Source organism: Schistocerca piceifrons, chromosome 1 (assembly GCF_021461385.2).
Source record: "Schistocerca piceifrons isolate TAMUIC-IGC-003096 chromosome 1, iqSchPice1.1, whole genome shotgun sequence".
Taxonomy (NCBI): domain Eukaryota; kingdom Metazoa; phylum Arthropoda; class Insecta; order Orthoptera; family Acrididae; genus Schistocerca; species Schistocerca piceifrons.
The window spans coordinates 596016565-596038568 of record NC_060138.1 but is presented as its reverse complement, the minus strand read 5'-3'; the positions used below and the strand labels follow the sequence as shown (position 1 = coordinate 596038568).

The following is a 22004-nucleotide window of genomic DNA, read 5'->3' as shown; positions in this document are numbered from 1 at the left end:
AGTAACTGATCTTGGACGCTTTCCACAACAACAATCCTGATCCGCTCTGTCCTGCGAACCCAGAGTTCCCAAACATTTATTTGCCTGTCCCACAACAAATGATAGTAAAACTTTCGTTTATCATCTTCCTCTGATATCTATGATTTTCCAGATACGTGTGTAATTTCTACAGTACTAGAGCCTTTCCGAGCAAGTAACTGCTTAGTTCATCTATATTGTTGCAATGTGTATAGTTTTATGTGATCTTTAGTTAATTTTAGTTCTTTAGCGGCCGCTTCCTAGATTTCTATGTGGCCAACTGTACATCCAACTACATTCCCTCACCTCTTCTCTCTTCTTTTCCTTCACCCCGATCGTCTTTGCCATTTCTTGCAATCCTTTTCATTTCACTGAACGTATTGTGCATAGTTGAACTATGTTATCTTTAATTTCATGTAATGCGAAGAACATTTTAGCGACTCAACTTTGCGTCTTTACTTACCTGCAACAGCAGTGCCCATATTAGCAGAGCCCTTTGCAGTAATTCGTTCCCTGGAATCATCTTGCTTCCTGAAAAGAAAGAAAACAGGAAGAAAATTACAGAATTTTCTTAGCATGAAACGCCAACATACAGACGACACAGAACGCTGTGGTTCTAATCCAGATACCAACCACCGATTTACATTTGTCTTTAGTTTAGTCCAGGTGACTGTCGAGCAGTTTTTCAAACAAGAAATCAAATAATTGTTTCTCTCTTAGGATGAGTGAAATGTGAGCGGCCTCTACCTTGTATGATGTCATTGCCAATAGGATACCAACCTCATGTAGGAATTGCAATATTGTATTGTTTGTAGTACAGAATTCCACGAACGACAACTTAGACAAAATGAAATAAAATGTAAATGCGCAGAAAGTTTATGTAAGACCAGGGAAAGAAATGTGATCCTCCCGCTAAACTTACGATATTATCTTCTGAGTGATTAATAAAACAAATCTCGTGATGCGAGACTTAAAAATGATTTCACCAAAAATATTCAGGCATATGGTAGTTTAGAAACATGTAATGTGGGCGTTTAGTGGCTCCCGACGTGGAAGCATTAAGCAGGCGACTTTAACGCTCCATAGAAATGTCACCAGCGTCGTTAAGCGAAAAGTCGTTCCAGCTTGAGTGATGTGGACATGCCGACAGTGGTCAGCGCGTCGCTCACTCTGGAATGCTATCTACACCTCCTCGTCTGCCAGAATCTCCTCTGCGGCTCCTCTATGAAACCGATACCGCCGTCCTGCTCCACAAGACGGGTCAGTTTTCATAAGATGCAAATGAGATAAATGAATACCAGCCACCTCTTAACTTGTGAAGGTCTCTTGGTGCCCTAGCTGTGTCGGTATCTACAAACCTGCACACACACACACACACACATACATACACACACACACACACACACACACACACACACACACACACACACACACACGCACTATATCTTTCTTTTCGATACAGTAAATTTCATCATTTAGCTGTAACTGTGCCAGTTATTACAATAACAGTAGCTGATAAGAGCAAGCAAACTCTGTATCAATATTGAATACTGAGGTGATGAGAACGAGTCACAATGAAATATAAGAGAAGTGCATATCACTACTACTTCAGCTTCAACATATCTTGAATGATAGTTAGCACAATTTTATGTCTCTAGCAAACACTGCGAAGTGATGAATGTGCACGCCTATATGTCGATAATCTCTGGTCTTAACTACCCACTCTCTGACTATTCCTTAGGTACTATTAATACGTAGTACTGTACATTACACTTTCCAGATCTGCATATAGATTAATAAACACACCGAATAAAAGTGGTATTATATTCGAGAGGATAGCGGATCACGAAATTTTCGTTTTCCTTTGTTTACGCGAATCGCTTAAGTCGATTTCTACTTTGAAAAGTGCACTGCCGTTTTTTTCCTATTCTTCCCCAATCCGATCTTGTTTCCGTCTCTGACGACTTGGTCATCGTTGTTGCTGGGCGTTAAACTTTCACCTGCCTTCCAGCCTTTCTTCCTTCGAATCTAGCCAAAGTAACCTCCAGATTGCCATCCGGCTATCATGACTTAGATATTTCATGCTAAGTCAAATAATTTTAACCGGTATTCGGGTGGTCTTTGCATGTTTTAAGAATACCACAGATAACTCCCTCCCTCTGTCATGTTCGACAGAGCGAGTACACCATCTCTATTGATCTCAACGCCACGGGGATGTGAAACTTTCTTACTTCGTTCTACTCGCAAAATTTCTTCCTTTTTCCCAATTTTTTTTGCTTCTGAACATTTATTCATTGTCTCTCAAAACTTTAAAATAACAACGTAAAATATTTGGTTGTAGAGTGTACACAGCACTAGTTTTCATTTTTATTTCGGTAGCTACCACTGGAAACTGTAATTTATTTATCTCCTTAATCCAAATAAGATCTTATACAAGTGAGAAGTGGAAGTTGATCAACGAAGCGTCTTTTGAAGTTCTACTACCAAAACGCTCACGTAACATGCACCATGGCTGCATTATTGAATTCTTAGTAACGAAATCAGTTTCAAATAACGAAATATGTTCTGCTCGTTACCTCATCCCTATATTAAGCAATTAAGCATAACCGGACACGTGATGCTGCAACACAAGTCACTCTCGCCACGCGAGATGGGTACTTGAGCGCTGGTACGACGCCAATTAACAGAGACCCCACTGAGATGATATCATACTCAGATACTTACGCTGTTATACATAAGATTTTGATCACAGCTTTATTTTGACGTCTGCGTAACTTTATATACAGATTATCCCCTCCAAGAAAAGTCGGAGAGAAAATATCACATACAGCTCATGTGTTAAACGTTCCTTCCAAAATTCTTAAGATAATAAGGTGCATGAAAGGGATATGATCTTCCGTACGCTGGTTAAAATGACAACTCCTCTGGGATATTCAAAAGATGATCTACTTTCGTGACGATCGGATTTTTGGCAGTACCACGTCAGTGTGGTGTAAATGAAATAGCACAATCAGTAAGCACTGTGGAAGAACGATGCAGCGAACGCCAGCGACACACCCCCCTTCTAGGGGTCCATTAAATCTGTAGTGGCTGAACATTGAATTTCCACTGGCCATTTTTGGGCTACTGGACAGCCAAGCTACTCTTTCTATGTTTTATTTTTGTTTTTTATTCTTGATTTATTTATTTATTGTCATCAGTCTTCTCATTGGTTTGACATGCATCGATACGAATTCCTCTTCTGTTCCAAACTTTTCATCTCAGAGTAGCACTAGCAATCTACTCATCAATTATTTGTTGGATGTGTTCCAATCTCCATCTCTCTCTCTCAAGTTTCTACCCCCCTGAAGCTCCCTCTAGTGTCATGGCAGTTAATGCCCTGATGTTTTAGGATGTCCCATCAGTCCTATCATCATGACCCTTCTCCTTGTCAGTGTTTTCTATATATTACTTTCCTCGCCGATTCTGCGAGTACCTACTCATTCCTTACGTTATCACTTCACCTTATTTTCAACATTTTTGTGTAGCACCGCAGCTCAAATGCTTAGATTCTCTTCTGTTCCGATTTTCCCACAGCCCATGTTTCACTGCCGTACCAATGCTGTTCACCAAACGCACATTCTCAGAAATTTCTTCCTCAAATTAAGGCCTATGTTTGATACTAGTAGACTTGGCCAAGAATGCCCTTTTTTCCAGTGCTAGTCTGCTTTTGATGTCCTCTTTGCTCCATTCGCCATGGGTCATTTTGCTGCCTAGATAGCAGAATTCCTTAACATTATCTACTTCGTGATAACCAAACCTGATGTTAAGTTCGTTGCTGTTTTTATTTCTGCTACTTCCCATTACTTTCAAAGTCCTACGATTTATTCTCACTCCATATTCTGTACCCATTACACTGTTCAACAGCTCCTACAGTTCCTTTCCCCTTTCACTGAGGATAGCAATGTCATCAGCAAATCTTATCATTGATATCTTTTCACACTGAATTTTAATCCTGCACTTGAATTTTATTTTTATTTCCGTTGTTGCTTCTCGGATGTATAGATTGAACAGTAGGGATGAAGGATGATATCCTCGTCTGATGCCCTTTTTAATCTTAGCACTTCATTCTTGGTCCCCCCACTCTTATTTTCCCTCTTGCTTCCTGTACACACTATAAATTACTCGCTTAACCCTATTTTTCTCAGGATTTGAAACATCTTGCACCAATTTACATTGTCGAACGCTTTTCCCGGATCAACAAATCTTGTGCACAAGCCTTTTCTTTCAGTCTTGCTTCTGTTATCAACCGCAACGTCAGAACTGCCGCCTCTCTTGTACCTTTACCTTTCCTAAAGCCAAATTGATCGTCATCCAGCAGATTCTCAGTTTTCTTTTCCGTTCTTCTGTGTATTATTCTGAGCTGTTAAGCTGACTGTGCGATTATTCACGCACTTATCGGCTCTTGCTATCTTCAGCATTGTGTGGATGACGTTTCTCCGAAAGCCTGATCCTATCTCCCAGTCTCATACATTCTACTCACCAACATGAATAGTTGTTTCGTTCCCACTTCCCTAATGATGTTAGAAATTCCAGTGGAATGCTATCAATCCCTTCCGCCTTATTCGAGCTTGAGCCCTCCAAAGCTCTTTTAAATTTTCATTCTAATAGTGGATCCCCTATCTCATCTATATCGACTCCTGTTTCGTCTTCTATCACGTTATGAGACAATTCTTCCCCCTCACAATGGTCTTCAGTGTACTATTTCCGCCTATCCGCTCTTTCCTCTGCATTTAACAGTTGGACTCCCATTACACTCTTAATATTACAGCCCCTACTTTTAATTTCATCGAAGATTGTTTTCACAAACTGCGACATGATCGCTTGTACAAACAGTGATCCAATACTGTCAAATGCTTTTTATTCCAGTCTTTGATCACAATATGAATTCTTTAGACGATGACCGGTTTCAGTCCGTAATGACCATCCTCAGATCTTTTTTACACCATGTCCTGAAGTGATAAGACCATAATGGCTTCTTCAAAACATATAAATATAATCAGCATACCATCGTCATATAGATCTAAAATAAGGTGTAGAATAGGCCGCATCGTCCACACAGTCATTATTGCAACTGACTACTGAAGTATTAATATTCAAGAGTTGGACTCTGAAGAGTCAAAGAAACTAGTACATCTAACTAATACCGTGTAGGGCCAGCAACATGACGAGGCATGGACTCGACTAATGTCTGAAGTAGTGCTGGAGGGAATTGACACCATGAATCCTGCAGGGCTGTCCACAAATCCGTAAGAGTACGAGGCGGTGGAGATCTCTTCTGAACAGCTCGTTGCAAAGCATCCCAGATATGCTCAATAATGTTTATGTCTGGGGAGTTTGGTGGCTAGGGAAAGTGTTTAAGCTCAGAAGAGTGTTCCTGGAGCCACTATGTGGCAATTCTGAACGTGTGTTGTGTCACATTGTCCTGCTGGAATTGCCCAAGTCCGTCGGAATGCACAATCGACATCAATGTATGCAGGTGATCAGATAAGATGCTTATGCACGTGTCAACTGTCAGAGTCGTACCAACTGCACCCCCCGCCCCCCACCACTACAAGCACACCTTTAGAAAGCCTCCACCAGCCTGAACAGTCCTCTTCTGACATGCAGGATCCTTGAATTGATGAAGTCGCCTCCATACCCATACACGTCCATTCGCTCCACACAACTTCAAACGAGATTCGTCCGACCAGGCAACATGTTTCCAGTCGTCAACAATCCAATGTCGGTATTGAAGGACCCAGGCAAAGCGTAAAGCTGTTGTCGTGCAGCCATCGAGGGTACACGAGTGAGCCTTCGGCTCCGAAAGCCCATATCGATGATGTTTCGTTGAACTGTCCGCACGCTGACACTTTTTGATGGCCCAGCGTTGAAATCTGCAGTAATTTGCGGGAGGGTTGCACATCTGTCACGTTAAACGATTCTCTTCAATCGTCGTTGACCCTGTTCTTGTAGGATCTTTTTCCGGCCGCAGCGATGTCGGAGATTTGATATTTTACCGGATTCCTGATATTCACGGTATACTCGTGAAATGGCCGTACTGGAAAGCCCCCTCCCCCCCCCCCCCCCCCTCTTCGCTACCACGGCGATTCTGTGTCCCAAAGCTCATGCGCCGACTTTAAAACCACGTTCAAACTCACTTAAATCTTGATAACCTGCCATTTTGACAGCAGTAAACGATCTAACAACTGTGCCAGACACTTGTGTTACAGAGACATTGCCGACCGCAGTGTCGTATTCTGCCTGTTTACATATCTCTGTGTTTGAATACGCATGCTTACACCAGTTTCTCTGGCGCTTAAGTGTAAGCTGAAGATGATATGTTATATTAGTTCCTAGTTATGTTTTAACAATAAACATTTCAGATCTCGAGGTAACTGGGATTGATGTTTTGATTTTTGTTTAATATCTCTAAAATTTTTAATAGTGTGTAAGACAGAGAAGTGATTTTTGCAAAAAGGGTTTTTCATTGCCTTGATCATTGTCACACGCAAACTCTTAAAAATATAACAATTTCTTGAACTTAGCCAACTTATTTCATTCTGTATAAAAAATGTCGCTCAAAAGAGCTACTTTCGTTCGATTTTGTCCAAGTAGCCCCATTCACTGTTTAACACTGATCATTTACATTTATAGTTTTCTTCGAGATATTATTCATTAAAAAAATCAAATTCATTGTATCCTCTGTGCAGTAAAACCAATATTTTTATCTTCTCTTCGTTTTCGGTGGATCTGTATTTTAGAAAGTACGGGAATTTGAACTTCGAAACTGATCAATAACACCGTACTCCACGGTTCCTATTACATTCTCAGTACCACTTTCCTTACATATCTTATCCGCAATAAAAGGCAGAAAAATAAAATACACAAAGAAAATTTAGATTAAAAATAACCTCCATGGTAGGCTGTTAACGGAGCTTGCGACACTACGTACAGACTCCACTCGCGTTACAAACCTGATTACGTAGGACGGCAAGATGTTATTTTTCTATTATAGAAATTAAAAACTGAAGCACCAAGTGCGATATCCGTCAGCGACTACGATGACAAGGTGCCAGGCTGGTTCACAAGCGGCGCTCTGCTCGGCTGCCTTGCGTCGAGAACTGTGCTGTTTGTGGCGGACGCACCCCTGTACTACGAGCAGTATGGTCCATAGTGTCATCAGCGTAGCATCAGAACCCCAGTGCAATGAAGCGCTAGCTTCCAGCCAGTACGGATACACTGCATGTATCGAGCAAGTCATCTACTGTACTCTGTATACAAATAAACGAATACACTTTTACATACACTAAGCTTCAATTTTGTTGCCTGAGCCATATTATCCCAGGATTAAATTAGAAATAGCTCCCATACTCCGGTTCTGACCAAGGCTTTCAGAATATGTTTGTTTTTTGGGTGTAAGTAAAACGTCTGAACAGGAAATACCCTCAGAAACACCCCCAATTGGGACACCTTGTGCCCCACTGCCATCTCACCCGGTATTGGCTAAAATGTCTCTGACTCTGCAATGAGGCGTTAGTAGGAGAGCCTGCTGCATCTAGAGAAGCCTTAGTACATACGTGTGCTTGGTCACTTTATGTTCTTATGCTTCGATGCGACCACTTCACCTACTACGACTACTGCCATGCCAACGAACTTGTCACAGTCTACTGTATTGGCTGGAGTCTCGCTTTCTATTCACTGGAGATTAGGCCTGGACTTGAGCACTGGACTTGCAATTTGTGAAAACTGCACGTGGGCCTCGTGCTCAATATACGTGACGTATACGATGTTTCTACAGTAACTGAAACCTTATTTGTAAGATCTCGTCCATCCCTTCAGAAATACCTCGGCAGCTGCAGCATAACACCTCTATGCGGAACCGCGTATTCTTCATTGCATTTCTTTCACAGTACTGGTCACCTGAGTGTAACTGCTATTTAAGACAACTGAGCTCACATTTTTTGTGCCTGTCATAAACAGAATCAGAGAAATAGTACGGAAATACTTTAGATAAGGCTGTTCGTGACGTAAGCCACTAGGATACGCATCACTGTTAAACTGTGGTGTGTGATTAACGAAAAAATTGCATTACCGACCACGTTTTACAAGTTTTGACCCATTTGTACAGTAGAAAGAGAGTCTGACAATTAAAAGAAAACGCAGATTCAAAATGGCAAGAGAAACAAGTAGCAAGAGCTTTCCTGGGAACAAATTGTCTACATCATGTCCGGCTCCAGAGAGAAATGCCAAGGGCGACGGGCCACAGCAGTCAGCTGCCAAAATTATTAGACGGCTCTGCCGACCCTGCAGTAGGCGCCAGGTCCGAGCGTTATTAAGTAACGCCAGTGCGTCTCCCATGTGAATGTCAATACCACTTCACATTTTTGCTATTATCAGTACTTACAGTTTTGTGAAATCAATGGCATTCTTTAATGCACATATTTGTGGCTTCAAGGCAGAATTTTACGTGTTTAATAAGTAAACCATTCGTAGATTATTCCGAATCGTTCTTTCGGGAGCAATCGCCGGTGAGTAGAAAAGTTGACAGGTCGTTCTACTGTGTAGAAAGAGTCATAGGAAAAGGCGCGGAGCTACAGACATAAATATCTCATTGACTTACGAAAGGTGCCTAGTCTTTACTTTTTGTATCAATCAAAAGGATTCTGCAGTCGCCTGTCGTGAGAAGCCCAGATTTTCCGGTTCTTTCGCGAGATACAGAAGACCGTAGATAGTGAAGAACAGGCTGCTGCCGTTATTCTGGAGTCCCAGGAAGCTATAGATGCATTTATGAACGGTAGGCTATGAATAAGATGCGTGATTACTGAATATCGCGACAGACACGCCGTTGGATTGATGGCTTCTTAAGTGAGTAAAGCAGGTTGTTCTTAACGAAGAGACAGTGAGAAACGGAAGTGGCATCCAGCTTACCACAAGGAAATCCGATAGGACCGTCACTGTTAACAACACAGTTAAGCCGTTAATCTCAAATATCTCCACAAACGTTTAATACGTCGTTGTTCCGTTTTCGCTCGTATCAATTGCATCGTTTCATTTACTGAACAATTTATAGTTTTTGTTATGTCAAAATTACTTTCATAGATTTCAGTATCAACATGGGACTGTAGTAATATTCTGCTTCTTATGTCGTAAAGATTTGAAAGAATGAAACTGAGAGGGTGATCGCTCTCCCAACGTTTGGTCTAAACTTCCTCTGCAAGGAACAATCATAGAGCTCTTTGTGAACATAAATGTGAAAATAGACTGCTGCAAGAGACTTTATAATGATTCGGTCGTCGCTGGTTTTCCCTTTTGACAATACGTCAAGCTTTCGTTCGTACCTTACCCTTTGCGATAAATCACTAGCAACAGTAACAACCTTAAAATGTCTCGGAGTAACCATACGGAGCGGCTTGAAGAAGAATGACCACATAAGAGGAACTGCAGGAAAAACAGATGCGAAGTTGAGGTTCTTAGCGAGAAACTCAAGGAAATGTAATTCATTCACAAAATTACTAAAGTGACGTACACAACACTCGTCCGACCGATTATTTGGTATTACTCAACTGACTGTCATCATTACCCGACTGAATTAATAGAAGAAACACAGAAGAGTCGAATAGCGACTTGTTTCTCACGGGTTACTGTAATAAGCCCAAGAGCGTTATGGAGATGCTCATGAGGCTCCAGTGGAGAGGAGAGGTTCTGCATCAAGGAGAGGGGTGCTGTTACAGTTCCAGCAGTGTAGGTTTCAAGAAGAGTAGAGCACCGTATTACTTCCATCTACATATACATCTCGTGAAATAATCATAACGGGAAAATAGGGAAACAATAGCTCGAACGAAATCTTACAAACAGATGTATTTTCAGGAACAATAAAGATGTTTTTTGTTTTGTTTTGTGCACAAGATGAGTAAAAGGCTAATTATTTACTACACACTTAGTGTCACTCGCGCGGATTGGTCATAGGACGAGTCGTTGCTCAGCGCTTCACGCTTCTTGGCACAGTTTGAAATCTGTTGACAACAGTCCTGCTATAGCTGTTTCACAACGCTTTCGCATTATTTTATTTAAAGTTGTCATTTTATAAGCACTGGTAGATACAGTATTACAAACAGTTTTACAGGATTTTTAATATGTCAGTAGCAATATTATGTACCCCTTCAACCCCCTTACCCCTTCTCTGATTACGTCATGGCGCTCTACAATGTTTGTTATTCGCAGAAAACAGTTTTACGGTCATATAAATACAGAGGATCTTAGTACGTTATTTTAAGTGCGCCAACTTTAACCAATTCTCTTCCGACACCCTAGTGATCTCTATCATGTTAACTTCTATTAAATATTTGTGATCTTTCACTGATGACAGTAATTTATGTGCTGTAAGTTGTCAAAAAACTAAAAGATTTGTTTGTTAACAGATGTTGGCCCCAGCGCCAATCTGTAAGTTCTTCCAATGTATTAGTTTCGACCACTCAAAAAATAAATAAATAAATAAATAAAATAAAGTACAAATCTATTACACATTGTCATGTAATGTAGCACCATTACGTAAAACATTGTAAAGCGATTGCAATAGCTGCTGATGAAATTGTTTTATCCGATGTAACGATGAAAACAGTGATTGTAAACAAAATTCAATTGCAGCATGTGCCACTCACCCAGCGCCATCTGGCGGTTTAGTCCACGTGGCTTCCAAAATTTTCCTTGGTAGCAGTTTGCACTTGTCTTGTGATTGAGAATGTTGACGTGATACAATGTATCTGATGAAGAATTTTACATGACTGGCATAACACTGTTAAGATAGGAAGTCATTATCTAGTCGCTGTACTATGTCTCTTATCAATGATAAAATGCATCATATTTTCATATCTTCTGATATCAGTTTTGTGTTGATTTTGTAGCCTTTGAAAATGATGGAAAGTCGACACGCGCAAGGTGTTGTCGGAAAAAGAAAAGTGTGGTCAAGACGTAAGAAAAGTTTTTAACAGTGCATATCGTTGCCACTGAGCTACTACAGACTACCCTAGAACAGTATATGCTGCTGAACGAAGAGATTTCCTTACCTGACAGAGAACTTGATTCTCTTTCGGAATGTACAGCAGTCGAATATCAGCTCAGCGTTGGCTCATTTAATTCATATACCGCTACACCATAAGAATTTCATTCTTTTTTGCTGTCGAGAGGTCTCTTTGAACACAGATTCCATTATTGATCATAAATAATTCTATATATCGGCAAGCTCTTTTCGTACATTAGGCCCAAGTTCAAGAAAATGTCAGCTTTCATTAAAACAGCCGTTCATTACTGTTGATCAGGAAAATCTGAAAATATCTTCGTCCTCCTAAAAGATCAGACTATTTTCTTTTGCAACCATTGTCACCTTTCCTTCGTAATGTGTATAGTAATTAGATTAATGTGGCTAACTGTGATGTATACGCATAGAATGTAGTATCACGTTTGTCACGTGAGGGGAAGTAGAGGATGATAATCGGCAGGGTCACATGGCTTACACTATTGAAACAGCACCAAATGGGTCATCGAGCTGAATATCTCAACCTGACAGATGAATACAGCCTATTACACTTCAAGATAAATTATAAAGCAGATAAGAACGAACAGTCTGTCGTTTCCTGAACAGAGACATTTTATATCTCCTGACGTTGTACCTCAGTATTTCAGGGAAAAATTGAGGACTGCTTTTCAATTATGCTGTCTTTTCAGACGGGATCAACGAAAAAGTGTGAGCAACGTCAACCAATAGGATCTTTCTTCAGCGTTTAGCAGTTATAACCCGAAAACACATATTTAGCTCGGCGCAGTATTTGAAACTTAGTAACTTATGAATAGTATAGCAAGATCAAATTTTAGTGATTGTATCACTAACATCGGTCGCTCACAGTCTGAACACAGGTGTGTCGTTTTAAAATACAGGTGGAGAATCAAAGACTATGAAATGTGTGTAGCTCAGTTCTCTACTGGGTTTTCCAGACAAACACAAGATTCTCGGAATGTTTTACTGACTTAATTTATAGTTTGCCTTGAATGTACGTGATGGAAAACACAACCATACATGTTTACCAATTCGTCTCGACCTGGGAATTAACTGGAAGCGTTGGGTTGGGGTGTTCTGGGGGAAGAGACCAAACAGCGAGGTCATTGGTCTCATAGGATTAAGGAAGAACGGGGAAGCAAGTCGGCAGTGCCCTTTCAAAAGGACCATCTGGGCATTTGCCTGAAGCTATTTAGGAAAATCACGGAAAACCTATATCAGGATGGTCGGAAGCGGGATTTAACCGTCATACTCCCGAATGTAAGTCCAGTGTGCTAACCACTGCGCCACCTCGCTCGGCGAATTAACGGGAAGAATGCCCTTGTCATTAATCAGTTAGATATTTCTTTCGTTTATTTAAACCATCTTGAAGGTGATTCTCTCGCTGGATCTTAGAATATATTAGAAGCTATTTTTTTGTATCTAGTTTTCTTCAAATTTCAGATGTATGATGTTTGATGGTCGATTGCTTGTAACTGATTATGCAAGAATAAAAGACCATTTAACGTTCACACCTGTGGAGAAAGCGGTAAATGATCTCAACATTCACCGTAAAACAGTGTTCGACTGTCGGAAACGTGACAAATTCATTGATTACGTACAGTGACTGAAACCGTGTCCGGCTTATCTTAGCGCCAAAATTCGGAATCTTGAGACCCATTCTCATAGAACACAATTTGTTTCCGGAAACTTTTGCTGATAAATACTCGATGTACATTGTTCTTCCGTTTCGGAAGCAACAGAGGAACATCGAAATAACACGAAAACGAAATGGTGTTCCTAGAATTCATAAGTGAATACCAATTGTGATCACTGATCCATCTGGTTGCTATTATGCCTGATTGTAGAACTCAAAGGTGAACGATACATCAGAGCCGACCGGGGTGGCCGAGCAGTTCTAGGCGCTACAGTATGGAACTGCGCGACCGTTACAGTCGCAGATTCAAATCCTGCCTCGGGCATGGATGTGTGTAATGTCCTTAGGTTAGTTAGGTTTAAGTAGTTCTAAGTTCTAGGGGACTGATGACCTCAGATGTTAAGTCCCATAGTGCTCAGAGCCATTTGAAACATTTTTGATACATCAGGTGAAGTAGTTTAACCCTTTCAGACCCTCTGGCTACAATTGTGTACATTAACTTTTTCAGTCTGTTAGCTACAACAAAAGTATTTCTTCCCTAAGAGAACCTGAGCTACACACTTGTAAATGTTCAACCTTTTCATCACGCGCAAATGCTGCCAACCGTTGGGCATCACTATAAAAATATCAGCAAGTCAATGTAGCAGTGCGCAGCAACTTGTGACCACCAGAATACATGGTTCGCTATATTCCAGTGTATAATTGAATATTGTTATTGTTATTTTACGTGGAAATTATTGAATGATCATTTTACTATTTATTACAATAGAGAATATTTCATAATTAGTTGTTTTAGTCCTTAAAGTGAAGCCAAGTGAACAAAGTACGTTTTGGAAACGGGTACATATTTTTGTATAAATCTTGCTCCTAAAATCATTAAAAAATCACCTAAGACCACTACCACATAAAGAAAAATGTTTCTTCCACCAGAAAAATTTCGGGTCTGAAAGGGTTAACTAACACGTTCGTGAAAACAACTACCTAAAATAGTTGTGTGTGTTCGATAAATAATGTAAAACTGTAAAAGAATGATTTTTCGATTTTTTTGTTTGAACTTTGCCAAAAACATACGATTCTCAACGACTACAAGAAATGTCTTCAGGTGTATTTTGAAAATATGAAGTATAACTCATTTGACCAGAATATTTTATAGACAATTTTTTTCCGTCAGATACTTCTTCCTGTGTTAAGACACACAGGAATTGCAGCCACTGGCTGCTACTGGGCTTTGATTTAAATCAATGGGGAAAATTGAAAATTTATGTCCAACCACGATTCGAACGTGAGCCTCCTGCTTACTAGGCAGATACGCTGATCATTGCGCCTCCGGACACAGTGGTAATCGCAACTGCACGTACTGCCCTGACAGGTCTCCTGTCAGACTCAAATTCTCAACTTATCCATACAGTACTAATTTAGTGCCCCTTGCCCTATGTCCTTATTACTCACGGCATTCCGCCAATTCCCGTAAGAGTTCGAGCCTGGTGTGATCCGCAGTGAAGAGGTCATTAAACGTCCTCACCTTATATATATTAGTGTGTGTGTGTGTGTGTGTGTCTGTGTGTGTGACTACGTGTGTGTGTGGTTTCTGTTTTTTCGTACATGTCCGGAAAAAGGACACCACGTATGTAAGACAAATACAACATTTTCACAAAAATTTATTATTTCCATTGATCAGCATGGATGGATTTGCACAGTCAAAATCTACAGTGGCAAGATCTAAGTGGAAAATCTAAGTGGTACATGTGGTGATGGAAAGCTGTGACAGGCGCAAAATTACTAGTTATGTTTGTGATACATGCGATACTTGCGTTGGTGAATTACTTTCCGGAGAGAGACGTAAAGAATACGGGCGAAAACCAGCTGTCGACCCTACAGATAGCTCTCAAACTGTACCACGTCTCTTTTATTATACCAATGAGGTCGTTTTCCCAAAACAGATGGAAACATATTTTAATATTAAATGTCTAAGTAAATGTTATGTATATATGTATATATATATTTTGTTTACGAACCATTACACTGATCATTAAAGGAAGTATTTATACTCGTTTTTTCGGGAAAAAATGTAAACTGGCTGTATGATTTGATTCTGCAACTTTTAAACGACTGTTTTAAATGGAAAAGGTGACACATCTCTAAGAATTCTCTTGGAAGTGAATTCGAAGTCGGTGTTTGCAGAAGAACTTGCCTTCGTTAGTCACCTGTCGAGTTTCCTTTAAAGGAAACTGAACCTGTCCCGCTAATAGCGGCACTAAACTTGCCAGCATCGGCAGCGTAATTTGAGAGTGTGAATTAAGAATGACAGCTCCATCTCCATGAGTTATGCTCCTGGACAACTCCCGGCGAAGACGCATTAGCTGGCGTCGTCCTATTCCTCTTTGGCCGGCGGCAAGAATCATTCTAGGCACTGATGGCATTCGTCTCATCATAGTAAGATGTTTCGTTTACGTCTTTTATTCTTCAGTATCCAGTAAAAGTGCCCTAACCATGAGCAATTTACATTCAACTAAATAGAGCTTTTTAAGTTATGTTGATTGGCGCTGGTTCATCAAAAAATAGTGTTTGAATGTCTTGTTTTAATTAATGGTATTAACAGTCGTTTGATTCATTCTTGGATTAGTTTTACAGAACAGCGTACATGTTGTGATATTACAGTTTAAAAAACAAAAAGCGTAATTCATTTATGCAGGCGTTAAATTCTTACAATTGTGATACTGTATAGATGTAGTCGAACACTGACGACGGTGAATCTTGCCGAAAACAGAGAATTTTTAGAAATTCACAATCATTCTGTGTGTGTGTTTGTGCATATTTGTGTGTGTATGTGTGGGTGTGTGTGTGTGTGTGTGTGTGTGTGTGTGTGTGTGTGTGTGTGTGTGTGTATCTGTGCGTGTGTGTGTGTGTGTGATGGTCGTTGCGCAAATGACAACCCGACGCTCGAGTAACTTCTCATAACGACAATTATAGAATATATGAACACGATTGTGAAATGTATTACCAATCACTTGACTAGAGCACTATATAAATACTGTACATGAAATTTTTTAAGCTACTAAATTTTTAAAATTTTGACAAGATGAATGCTATGTTTGCTAGATAAGTGTCAAATTTAGCAAAATTCATAGGCTTTGTTCACGTTGACTTATTTCTTTCTATAGTCTCTTTCGGCTATCCCTAAGTGTAGAGGTACATAAAAGTATTGACTATTTTAGTTTTGAAACTATCCATCAAAAGTGACGTTGCGGTGGATGACAAAGCATCGGTCAATGATGTTGATAAACATGGAATACCAATGCGAGAAATCAAATACCAGTGATTATCATTACTATGAAACCTTTAAATAGCAACCGTCCCTGATAAAATTTTTGATGTTATGTGAAATAATCTCCAATCCAGGATCATTAAAGAAGATTTTGCATGACTGTATAAAGATGACAGTGTTTCTTGTGTTGAGTCCTATTGAAAAAAAGCCCATCCACACACGAAAGGATGAGGAAAGGAATTGGACGATACAAATCCGCCTGTACTAAGGAGGGCAATGCTAAATTCCTATGCAGGAAAAGTCATTCTGAGAGTATTTTATAAATGGCTCAGTTTCAAGCCAACAGATCGTGTCAGAACGCATCATACCACTGTTGCAGTCTTTTAGCAGCAAGCTCTGATAAAGCAGATCAGTGTTACTCATCGGAATGAAGAAAACGCGAAAAATGATATAATCGGCGCTCAAATATTCCACAGTAATACCCCTGAAACGTATTCTCATCCCGCGCTAGCAGATACTGTTTGCACTAGGTTTACTAAAGTTTATTCCTCATACGCTGTAAAAGAGAAGCACACACTGTTCCTTCTTCGTTGTAGAGTTTTTTAAAGGAAAACGACAAATCGTACATACCTGAAGAATATGTCTGAAGCCAAGGCTCATATAAACGTACGCATAGGTTCAACGTTTTACCACTTTTTTCCTTTCGGTGCAAAGGAAAAACTACGGAATGCCTCCCTATGTCGCACATTTTTAGAATAATGTTAGGGTATTGTTTGTAATTCTAATCTATTTATTCAGCCTTACTCAAACGAATGAGACGGAGAGAGAATATTTCATTAATTATTTATTTGGATGGTATTCCTCCCACCTCTCTTTATCTTCTGTGAAGGTATATACAAAGGAGTAAAAATTGTCGTTCTTTTTTATGTTTGAAGCTACCTACATGTTTGAAACTACCCATCACGGTACAGTTACGTTGATTGGCTGCGTAATGAGGAGGTGCCTTTGTCACAATCTCAGATCTGTCAGTGACAGGCTGTGGGTACCTAATGCGTGGCATCGCTCAAGAGACGCGGTAATTACTGAGATAATGGGGGGCCTCACCTTTATTCCGATACCGTAGCTTTATTCTTTACGTGAACTACATGGGTACTTCGTGATAAAGTTTTCTCTTACTGTGCTGGTTGATTTTCAAACAGCAGTTGTTTAAACAACAAAAGTATCTCTACAGTTTCAAGCCGCCACGTCTACAGGCGAAAGTAATCCTTATTTGTACATTGCCTTATAGTATTTTTCAGCGTATGTAAGTACATTAGCTATATAGAAAGATATTTACCGGCAATGTGTGTCAAGTACGCAAAATTTCCCTTTTCAGGTGTAATGTGCTCAAAAATAGTTCAAATGGCTCTGAGCACTATGGGACTTAACATCGGTGTCATCAGTCCCCTAGAACTTAGAACTACTTAAACCTAACTAACCTAAGGAAATCACACAACACCCAGTCATCACGAGGCAGAGAAAATCCCTGACCCCGCCGGGAATCGAACCCGGGAACCCAGGCGTGGGAAGCGAGAACGCTACCGCACGACCACGAGCTGCGGACTAATGTACTCAGGTAGTATGTTTACTTACCACTAAAGCGGAATATTAGATAGTTTCCATTACATTCTTACGCACCACATATATGTCTAGCATTTTTTTATATAAACAAGGGAAATTATGATGAAATAACAGTTTTGAAAGTTCTCTGTGGTCGTCTGTGGTATCAGTTAAAGCTGAATTTTCTTTGACTTAGTTTCAAAAGCTTATAATAAACCCACTGTCGATTCTCGTTTATCAGATTGACCGTTGCTAGCCTCAGGCATCTTCTCGGACATAGCAGTGTCTACGTGCAGGGTGGCGTGTGTTTATGAATGTTGTAACTTCCTTTGAGGTTCTTTAGTGGACACAGAAGCGAGGAACAGAGGCGATGCTGAACGCCACGTATTCCTCTCCTGTGCCAACCTCTTCATTTCGGAGTACCCACCACCTGCAAACTACGTCCTCAATTATTTGCTGGATGTATTCCAGTCTCTGTCTTCCTCAACAGTTTTACCCTCTACAGCTCCCTCTAGTACCATGGAAGTTATTCACTGATGTCTTTCTCCTATCATCCTGTCCCTTTTTCTTGCCACTGTTTCCCATATATTCCGTTCGTCTCCTTACCTCATAGTCAACCTAATTTTAAACATTCGTCTGCAGCACCAAATATCAAATGCTTCGATTCTCTTCTGTTTCGCTTTCCCCGCAATCCAAGTTTCACTACCATAAAAATGCTATGCTCTAAACGCACATTCTCAAAAATTTCTTCATCAAATTAAGGCCTTTGTTTGATACTAGTGTATTTGCCTTGGCCAGGAATGCCCTTTTTGTCGGTGCTAGTCTGCTTTTGATATCCTTTTTGCTCCATCCGTCATTGATTATTTTGTTGCCTAGATAGCAGTAGCCCTTAGCTTCATCTACTTCGTGGCCCCCAATACTGACGTTAAGTTACTTGCTCTAATTTCTGCTGCTTCTCATTGCTTCCGTCTTTCTTTGATTTACACTCAACCCATATTCTGTACTCAATAAACCATACACTCCATTCAGTGGATCCTGTAATTCTTCTTCAGTTTCACTGAGGATAGCAATGTCATCAGCGAATCGTATCACTGGCATCAAGGGACCGATGACCTAGCAGTTTGGCGCTACAGTCTGGAACCGCGCGACCGCTGCGGTCGCAGGTTCGAATCCTGCCTCGGGCATGGATGTGTGTGATGTCCTTAGGTTAGTTAGGTTTAAGTAGTTCTAAGTTCTAGGGGACTGATGACCTCAGATGTTGAGTCCCATAGTGCCCAGAGCCAGCCTAGCAGTTTGGTTCCTTCTCTCCTCTTTTAAGTCAACCAACCAACCACTGACATCCTTTCATCTTGAATTTTAATTCTACCCTTCGCCCTTTTTTTTATTTCCACCATTGCTTTTTCGACATATAGTTGAGCAGTAGGGTCTTTTTTTTCTTTTTTCTAAAATTCCGAGTACTTCGTTCTTGGGTTTCTTCCACTCTTATTATTCTTTCTTGCACTCTTGACTCTTGTGCACGTTGTATATTACTACTCTCTCCCTTTATCTTACCAGTATTTTCCTCAGAATTTCCCCCTCATAAATGCCTTCAGTGTACTCTTTCCACCTATCTGCTTTCTCCTTTGCATTTAACAGTGAAGTTACCATTACACTCTTATTGTTACCACCCTTGCTTTTAATTTCACCGAGAGCTGATTTGACCTTTCTGTATGCTGAGTCAGTTTTTCTGACAATCATTTCTTTTTCCATTTCTTCACATTTTTTCCGCAGCCATTTCGCCTTTGCTTCCCTTCACTTTCTATTTATTTTTTTCCTATTCCTGAATAGCCCAAAGTATGTCTTCTGTTACCCACGGTTTTTTCGCAATTACTTTCCTTGTACCTTCGTTTTTCTCTCCAGCTTCGGTGATTACCCTTTTTAGGGATGTCCATTCCTCTTCAGCTGAACTGACTAATATCAAATAATAAAAGTAATACATAACTCTATTCGCTGTACTTGCAGCGCCAGTTGTTATCAGTAGATTTGAATGTCGAAATATATACATCGGTTTACAGTTCAGCCCGTCTTCAATAAAATAGCTATTCTGTAGATGACAGTCCTTGACCGCTTTGAAATTCTGTAAATCTTATGAAATAGCAAACACACAAAATGGGGCCTGTGCATCGACGTTTGAACTTAAAGTAAACACGCCGTAGGAACTCCGGAGAAGGGATGCTTGCATCTCATTTGTAGCTGTACAGGCGTTCGTGGCAGCGCCCTCGTGTCGTTGTAGCGGCTGTGGAAAACGCGGCAGCGCGACTGTCTATGCACGAATTTTAAAGTGCGGCCGACCAGATGGCGGCCGATAACGCAATGTGAAATAACACATTTCTTGTATTCTTTCATGCAGAATTATGACTTCACTGATCTGTAGAGATGATGTTGGTCATGGTGTGCATTTTTAATTTCTCGTGGTTTAATGAAAAGGCCATTAAATTTCGGGCATGCTGCCGCGCAAATACTACTTCTTCCCCTGATATCTCAGCTGCGTACCATTCGGCCCTCCTCAGAGTGAGTCGCAAGACTGACAAGTTTTTCTTTTCTTAATTGTGACTTCATTCTCCTGCCCCATATGGGCAGGGGATAGCTGGCAGCGGCACAGTCCGCCGCTCTTAAGCCGAGTAATATAAGTTAATAAAAAGACGAGACGATACATATCAAAGGAGGTGAAAAGGGGGACGCAAAAACACAATAAGGGGAGGCAATGGTGGTAAAATATACACTTACACAGACACCATTCATTGTGGGAAAGTTAAAAAAGTCCACATAAAAATAAAAAATTCGCCACTTGGCGATTTACTTACCAAGTAAAATACACTGAAGTCATACACATGATTAAAAGTCGGCCACATCATTAAAACACACGAAAACAACGACACTTTAAAACCACTACATGAGATGGAGTATGCACAATGAAGAGTAAAAACTGCTGGGAGGGACCTTCCAAGGGAGGGGAGGCCTGAGAAGAGGGAAAAGAGAGGACAGGAGGGGGCAGTGGGGGAGGGGGGCTGGAAAGGGCAGGAGAAAAAGGAAGGGTGTTGGAGGGGTGCACCAAGTGGCAGGAGATGGGGGGGGTGAGAGAGGGAGAGGGAGAGGGAGATGGAGGGGGAGAGGGAGAGGGAGAGGGAGAGGGAGAGAGAGAGAGAGAGAGAGAGGGAGAGGGAGAGGGAGAGGGAGAGGGAGAGGGAGAGGGAGAGGGAGAGGGAGAGGGAGAGGGAGAGGGAGAGGGAGAGTGAAGACAAGTCAGGAGTGAGTGCAAAGATGCTGAGCAGGTGCACAGAGAGGGAGGGTGAATAGAAGGGAGGACAGACTCACTCAGGGAAGGGCAAAGGAGGGGAGAGGGACTCCTGATGAAGGGAAGATGGTTCGGTTAGAGTTGGTAGGGGGGATAGGTATCAGGGCAAAGCTCATCATCTTAGAGGGGTAGGCACTGGAAGTTATGTAGGTAAAGAGAGTGGAGAGCATGAAAATGGAGAGAGGGCAAGACACAATAGTAAAGGCTTGGTAATGCGATAGGGATAGAGAGGATAGGAGTCACCAGGGGAAATGGGTTTTAGTCTGTGGTTGATGTAAAGAATGCAGAAGTGTTTAAGGAAAAGGAGATAATATAGGAAGGGGATGAGGTCATAGAAGATCCATATGGGGGATGGGAGACAGATACAGAAAGCAAGGCAGAGTGCATAGCATTCAAGGATTTGGAGGACTTTGTACATTCTGTGTGGGCTGGAAACCCAGGCAATGCTGGCGTATCAAGGGATGAGACGACTCAAGGATTTGTAGGTGTGAAGGATGGAGGAAGGGTGCAGTATCTATGTCCAGCTGGACAGGAGTTTCAGGAGGCAGATTGCATTGTGGGTTTTGTGTTGGATGCTGGAGAGTCCAGTGAGGTGACAGTCAAGGCTGAGGGTGGGTTTCTCATGGTAGGTGTCAGGTGGATAGGACAACCACAATTGGTAAGGTAAAAATCGCAGCCTATGATGATAGCCTGGGTCTTTGAAGGGATAATACGAAGGAGTCACTGTTGCAACAGGCAATGAACTGATTGAGGTGGGTTTGAGGGTTACGTTGGGACTATTTAAGAGTAAAATAGTGGGCGAGGAAGGCGGTGTCATCTGCAAATTGGAGGAGCTGGCAGGGGAGGTTTGGGCATCTCTACAGTATACAGCAGATAGAGGAGAGGGGAAAGGACAGAGCCTTCGGGCACACCCATGGTGGGATGGAATGTGTGGGAGGAGATGAGAGAGGAAGGAAGCAAATATATGGATGAAATTGATGGGAAGGGCGTAGGTCTGGAGTTTAAAGAGGAGCCTGGGATGCCAGACGTGATCATAGGTGTTCTGGAGGTCGAAGGAAACAAAGATAGTGGCATTACATTA

The 22004-nt window shown here is 41.1% G+C and overlaps 1 protein-coding gene across 3 annotated transcripts in view; it reads right to left on the bottom strand.

Annotated features, from left to right (window-relative positions):
• LOC124803325 overlaps nucleotides 1-22004 on the bottom strand; it is a 238515-nt gene that overhangs the window by 42731 nt on the left and 173780 nt on the right. For all 3 annotated transcript variants that reach the window (XM_047264520.1, XM_047264526.1, XM_047264512.1), the window contains one exon: nucleotides 482-549. In XM_047264520.1, coding sequence (XP_047120476.1) covers nucleotides 482-541 — 60 coding nt within the window. In that variant the 5' untranslated portion in view covers nucleotides 542-549. The remainder of the gene's footprint in view (nucleotides 1-481; nucleotides 550-22004) is intronic.